This window comes from Impatiens glandulifera, chromosome 4 (assembly GCF_907164915.1).
Source record: "Impatiens glandulifera chromosome 4, dImpGla2.1, whole genome shotgun sequence".
Taxonomy (NCBI): Eukaryota; Viridiplantae; Streptophyta; class Magnoliopsida; order Ericales; family Balsaminaceae; genus Impatiens; species Impatiens glandulifera.
In genome coordinates, this window is record NC_061865.1 from 57,684,122 (window position 1) to 57,691,566 (window position 7,445).

At 29.4% G+C, this 7,445-nt stretch overlaps 1 protein-coding gene across 1 annotated transcript; it reads left to right on the forward strand.

The window, feature by feature from the left end:
- The first annotated feature begins 3,799 nt into the window (after positions 1–3,799).
- Positions 3,800–5,218, forward strand: LOC124935514 (scopoletin glucosyltransferase-like). The gene has a single exon (XM_047475946.1). The coding sequence runs from the start codon at positions 3,800–3,802 to the stop codon at positions 5,216–5,218; it is 1,419 nt and encodes a 472-aa protein (XP_047331902.1).
- Positions 5,219–7,445: the final 2,227 nt, after the last annotated feature.

A 7,445-nucleotide genomic window follows, 5' to 3' on the forward strand; every position in this document is an offset into this window, starting at 1 on the left:
ACCAAAAGCATTGTTGTTGTATTGAATTACTGTATTACATCAAGAGTAAATTGGTGTAATCGGCGAGTAGCGAGATAGGCTTGACCGGCATTGTGAGTGTTGTAACTTTTAAAGTTAGTGGAGATCTTTCTCATAATCTGAGAAGAAGGGGTGACGTAGGAGGGTTTGCTTCGAACATCCATAAAAAATCCTGTCTTGTGTCATTTACTTATTTCCTACTTATTTACTCTAAAACCGAACTACATTAACCGAAATATAATCCTACTCCTATAATCAAAACCGGTCTATACATACTCCTTAAACCGACTCCTCATAAACCTCATCCAAGTCGTGTGTGTTGCTTCAAACTGAAATAGACATTTCCGCCCTTGAACCCGGTTCAAGAGTCTGTGACAGTTTGCGTGGTGTTAAGAACGGTTATAGTCTTTAACTGGACTATCACCAATCAGAGCGTGTGTTGTGTTGTAAGCGGTCATCCCTTCCGAAACCGGAACCCCGGTCCTCCAAGGGCGACCCCGATCCTAACAGAATTTAAATAATATTAATTAAAAAATATTTATTTTAAATTAATTTAAAATATTATTTATTAAATTTAAATCAATAAAATATTTGTATACGTGTAAAACTTAATTTTATTAAATATTTTGTTGAATTCGATGTTTGGTGATAATCGAAAAAAAAACTTTCTTGTTACATACTCCAGTACTTATTAAAGAACTGTCTTTATTTCATAAATTTTTGACTATTTCTTTAAAAATTTAGTTTTATTATGTTTTCTTAAACCAATTATTTTTAAGTTCTAGACATTTATGTATTTTTTTATATTTAAAATTATAAAATAATATTTAAATTATAATACATGCAATAGATGTCGAGAATTATTGAGTAAGATACTTGAAAAGTATCAATTAAGGGGTTATATTTTAAAAATAAATTCAAATAGGCTTTTATTAAAATATTCTAAATGTATTTTAAAATCATTTTTTATTGTTTTTCGAATTTTTAAAAATAGTTTAGGGTTACTAATTGTTAAAAAAGAATTATAATTATAAATTATAAATTTCAAACAAACAAGCCCTTAGACAGGTGTCTGGGTCGCTAACTAGGTCGGACGCGCGAGTTTGGGTTGGATTTGGCCTAGAGTCAACGGATTTGACCTAGAGTCAACGGATTTGACCTAGAGTCAACGGATTTGGGTGCCTAGTCAACACGGATGTTAAGCTTTCGGTCGCACATGTTGGTCATTGGTTAGAAACCACGTCTGACTAGTTTTTTCGATCGAAAACCAAGCAATGCTGAAATCCCTGATTGGATGATAGGCGTTGATTGGTTTTCTCGATCGAAAACCAAGTAGGGACAAGAATTCTCGGTCGGGTATGGCTAGTTTTTCGGTCGAAAACCATGCTCAGGCAGAATCACTCCGATCGGATTCCAAGAACATCAATTGAAGATTTTGGGATTTTGTTTATAACTTCCCTCATTCGGTCTAAAGGTATGGCAAGCTTCATATACTCACATGGATCGTTTTTAACATCATCCTGTTGTATTAATCAATCAGAAAGAGGTGAAATTTGATTTGAATAGTTCTTTTGTAAAAAAAATGGGATTTTATTTTTTAAAGTTTAATCTAGCTTAAGGAGTTTACCAATAACTTCATTGTACATGTTAGGATCAAATAAAACCAAAACATGAATACTTATCCGTTTTAACCAATTGAAGAACTTAATTTTTTGAATTTTTGCTTTTCAAGTGTAAACACACCTTAAACTGTCGTTCTTGAGCTAGAACTCAAAACCAAAAACCCGATTTTGGAATTTTTAAAATTGAATTTGAGTGTTTTCGGTTTAGATTGATTCTTTCAAATTATTTTCAGTAGAAAGTTTTGAAAATATATTAGGATCGAAAAATGGATAATCGAGCGGTATTAAAAATTTGTCGAATTACAATATGATTTAAAGTTTACAATAAGCTGAAGAACACTTCTGAACTCTTTACGAAGCTTTGTGATGATCTATAAACGAATCTTACTTACACAAAATTTCTAAAATTTCCAAAAGTTCTAAAAGTTTGAAATTTTTTTAATGGTGGATCTTGTGAATGTTGGATTGGAGGCTTATGATTCTGATCTTTGGCTTCGTCTTGGGCAAGGAAGCCTATTTATAAGCTGCCAAGGTCGGTTATAGATATAAGTATATCGAATTTCAAACAAAAGGTCATTAATGACTTTTGTATGTTTTTTATTGACTTTATCCATTTAGGCCATAATTGGTCATATCGCGAAGGAAGCTCAGTTTTTACGGGCCAACCATTTTTTTTGCACCGCTTTACTCGGAAATGAGCTTTGCTCCTTTGGGTGTTAAGCTCTCTCGTGGTATCTTAGGTGAAATGATCACCAAGTTAGAGGCATCATTTCAGCCTTTGAATCAACTAATTTGGTCGAATATCGACAAAGCTCTATTTTTGAAAAATCAAAGATTTCGACTGAACATTATCTAGTTCGTCACGATAAAAAAGAGAATTAGTGTTGAAACGACGTCGTTTCAGGTTAAAGCGCGAACGCACGTCTAGATGCAGCGTTCCTTCCATGTTCTGTCAGCGGTTGGGGTTCCGTCCGCGTTCGGGCTAACGTCTTTGGCCTGGGCGTTAACTAATCTTGTGATGCGCGGAAGCGCTTGGCTTCCATTGTAGCGGGTGACACGGTTTGTTGTTGTCCATTGGATGAGCCTTTTGGCGCTTATCCGATGGATGTATGGTTTATTATATCCGTTTCTTCTATATTTTGTTGCACTAAATCACGACATTTTTTCATGTTTGTTTGAAATTGATTTTTATTTACTTTTTTGGCTTTATTTTTAATCTATATATAAAATATTTAAATATACATAAATATTTATTTTGTCTATTTATTTATTTTATTATTTTATATCCTTGGGACTTTATAATTAATTAATTTGAGATTCAAATGAATACAACATTAATTTCAAATTATTTATTTAATTTATTTGAATTTTTTAAAAATTATTTTAAGATAAAATAAATATAATATTTATTTTAAATTATTTTATTTTATTTATTACAGTCTTTATCTTAATTAATTGAATTTAATTAATATAAAAATTAATTTAATTAATTGTATAATTAGACACATGTCTTCTGCATTTATTATAGAGACGTAGTCACTCTGACTTTGATGTCGGGATAACCTTTGAACCTTGATAATCTTGGTTTTACATCGATTTTGATTATTATGAATTTATTTATTTAAAATAATTATTTAATATTTATAAATTTTGTAATTAAAATATTAATGCTTACATTTAGTTAGTGAGTGTTTAATTTTAATAATATCAATATTTAATATATTTATATTTAATGAAAATTGTTATTTATATATATATATATATATATATATATATATATATATATATATATATATAATTTTTTTAATACAGGTATGAAAAGGAAATATTAAATTAAAAGATGAATATGGACAATTAACTCGGTCATTTATTAAAGAAAAGTTGATAAAAAAAAAGTTATATTTTTATCTCATACTCAATTCTATCAATATTCAACCACTAAAAAAAAGTAAGGCACATGTAACAAGAAATCCACTATATAAATCAATTTATATTTTTCAAATTTTATAAAAATATTTTTTTTTCTTAATTATTAAAAAATAATATTGTGAAAATCTTTATAGATTATAAAGTTGTTTTAATATATATCTATATATATTTATATATATAGATCATCTTCTTCGTGAAGTAAGTTGCAGAGTATAATCAACAACAGAAAAATGAAAAACTTAAGCATCTTCTTCTTTCCTTTACTTGCCCATGGCCATATGATCCCAACTCTCGATCTCGCCAAGCTATTTAGTTCAAAAGGAGTCAAATCTACCATTATCACCACTCCAAGAAACGTCCGTCATTTTGAAAAAGCAATTGATCGAGCAGTACAACTAGGTCAGGAAATATCCATCAAAGTTATTCCTTTCTCGGCGAAGGAAAATGGCTTACCGGAAAACTGTGAATGTGCCGATGAAGTTCCATTTGAAGACGATATGATGCCCAAATTCTTCTGTGCCATGTCCAAGCTTCAACCCGAACTCGAACGGATTTTGGACGAATTCCGACCGGATTGTCTAGTTGCCGACATGTTCTTCCCGTGGGCCACCGATTCCGCCGCGAAATTTGGAATTCCGAGGTTGGTTTTCCATGGAATGAGCTTCTTTTCTCTCTGTGCTATTCATTGCTTGACGATTCATAAACCTCATGGTAATGTGGTTTCCGAAACAGAGCCATTTGTTATTCCGACTCTTCCTCATGAAGTTAAGATGATGAAAATGCAGTTGGCTGATCATCATAAAGAGGAATCTGATACAGAATTCTCTCGTTTGATTGAAAGAGTGAAGGAATCAGAACTCGTTAGCTATGGGGTTATCGTAAACAGCTTTTACGAGCTGGAACCTGATTACGCAGATTACTTCCGGCGAGTTTTAAAAAGGAGAGCTTGGCATGTCGGTCCTGTTTCTCTCTGTAACAGAGAGATTCAAGATAAAGCAAACAGAGGTAAAGAATCTTCAATTGACAAACATGAATGTCTGAAATGGCTAAACTTGAAGAAACCCAAATCAGTAATTTACATAAGCTTCGGTAGCGTAGCTGAATTTTCCAAATCCCAGATGATTGAGATCGCCGCCGGACTTGAAGATTCCGGCCATTCTTTCATATGGGTTGTTCGTCAAGAAAAGAATGATGAACTCTTACCAGCGGGATTCGAAAACAGGGTTAAGGAAAGAGGGTTAATCATATGGGGTTGGGCTCCTCAAGTTTTGATTCTTGAACATGAATCGATCGGTGGATTCTTAACCCATTGTGGATGGAACTCGATTCAAGAAGCGATTTGCGCCGGTGTTCCAATGGTGACTTGGCCGGTGTCTGCTGAACAGTTTTTTAATGAAGTTATGGTTAAAGATATTCTTAAAATTGGTGTTGAAGGTGGATCTAAACGTTGGACATTTAGAACACCGGTTGAGGAGGTTAAGAGAGAGATGATCGCCGGTGCAGTGAAGAGGGTGATGAAAGGAGAGATTGCGGAGGGAATGAGAGAGAGAATGATTGCGTTGAAGAAGAAGGCGATGATGGCGGTTGAAGAAGGTGGTTCTTCTTATACTGATCTTGATGATCTTCTTCATCAGTTATCAGATAAATAGTTGGTGGTAATGTGATCTTGATGATCTTCTTCTTATTTAATTGTTTGGTTTTGTATTTTTTTATGATCAATTGAACCTTTTTTTGGATTTTTTTTTTTATTTGGCTAAAAAGAAACTCATTTTGAAAAAAATAAATTAATAATGATTTTAAAATCACTTTTTTTTATTATTATGATTTTTTTTTAAATATTAATTTAATTGTATTTTTTACTACTTTGAAATAGTTATTACTTTCACATTTAATAATTTATTATATTTAATATAACCATTATTAAATATATCCTTTTTATTACAGAGAATTCAATACATTTTAAATTTTATTTCAAATTAAATATTGAAATAGTAATTGCTTTCAATAGTAAGACATATTTGAATCTTTCAACAATGTAGGGTGAGAAAAAAATTATGATGGTAGATGATTTTGAGGAAATAATGATTATTTTTTATAAAAATATTTAAAGGGTATTAATATATATATAAATAAAATAAAAAATAATAATTTAAAATATATAATATTTTAGTTAATGATGTAATTGATGATAAATGATAGATTGAAAAATTGTTTTTGTATAAATTTTTTGAAAAAACTCTTAACATTTTTTTTTTGGTAGGGAACAAAATGAACATAGACACGTAATGCTAATAATCAATGGTTAAGAGATGGTTGGAACAGGAGTTGGTGCTAGGACCCAATTTGAAGATGTGTCAAATCTAATAAAAGTGTTCCGAAACAAGGTTTGGACATACTCATTTGGATGGGTTTGGAGCCGCATCAAATCTCATAGAAGTGTTACCATTTGGACTGGATGGGTTTACATGTTTCCAAAAGTAGCAAAAAAATATTCAAATTTATGGTATATGCTTACTAGATGAAATCTTTTGTAACATATTTCATGGTCAAATTATCAAAACGATAACGGTTTGAGGAGAGAGAAGAGGCATGAGGAAAGATGAGATTTGAAACAGAAATGGGTTTATTGATATAGAAAATTTCATCCCTTACTTACCCATGCAATAATAATTATATATTTGGTTCCATTAGTAACTCCAACTTCAAACTATTTTATAATAGAGACTTAAATTTTGAATTGTGATATAAAACTCTAACTATCATAATTTTAGTTATTTTTTTTTTACGAATTGAATGAATGCAATCTTTTTACGCTAATATTATATTTTGTTTTTCTGAATTATTTTATCATATTTGTACAAACTAAATATCAAATATTCAATTTATCTTCTTACGATTATTCCAATTATTACCACACATTACAATTTTTTTTAAAGCATTCAAACTGTATTCGGTAATTTTGAACGCAAATATATAAAAAAATACTCAATTTAAAATACAAATATGTTCAGATTGACAAATCATACACAATTATGTCGTTATAATTTTTTTTATAAATAAAAAAAAACTATCTCTATTCAAATTTTGTCAAATCTTCCTTTAAATTATACATTTTTAATAACCTAAAACAATAAATTAAAATGCGTAGATCTAAAATATAAATATCATTTCATTTTAAAAAGTAAAAATTAAATAAAAAAACAAAAATAATACGTTATAATAAAATGACGGACATTTTGTCTACTTGAAAAAAAAATCTTAAATGACCGAATTCGATAGTTCGAACCCGACACAATTCAAGTTCGAGCCCATTTGTTGAAACAACCCAAATTCGAGTCTCAAATAATAAATGAGTTATATTTTTTAGATAATAATAAGTGAATAGATATATCTTTTGGTGAAGTTTAAATTTAAATATTTTTAATTTTTATTTCAAATTAAAACTTAAAATAGTATCAAAGAATATAAAAATAGTTTCAAAGAGAGTGATAATACCATTTTTTATGGTACAAATGGCCATATTGTTATCATATCTTATAATGATCCTAAAAAATATTATTATATTTGAGAAATTCACAATATTCTAAAACATAATATTAGTAAATAATAAAAAAATAATCTATCCAAATAAAAAAACAACACTTTAATAGTTATCATTATCTAAACAAATATAATTTGATTTTTAAAATAAAATAATCTTATTCACAAATTTAATTGATTTAATTTACTATAGAATTTTTTATTGAAATTAATGACGAATCGACCAAAGGAAAAGGAAGCTCGACTATAAAAGATTCAGTTCTTCAATACACTAATAATTAAAGAACACCAATAAATAATGACACCATAAAATAAAATAAAAATAAGAAAATAATA

Bases quoted from the DNA above. Each gene is read 5' to 3' on its own strand.
- LOC124935514 (XM_047475946.1), top strand. From the start codon at position 3,800: ATGAAAAACTTAAGCATCTTCTTCTTTCCTTTACTTGCCCATGGCCAT.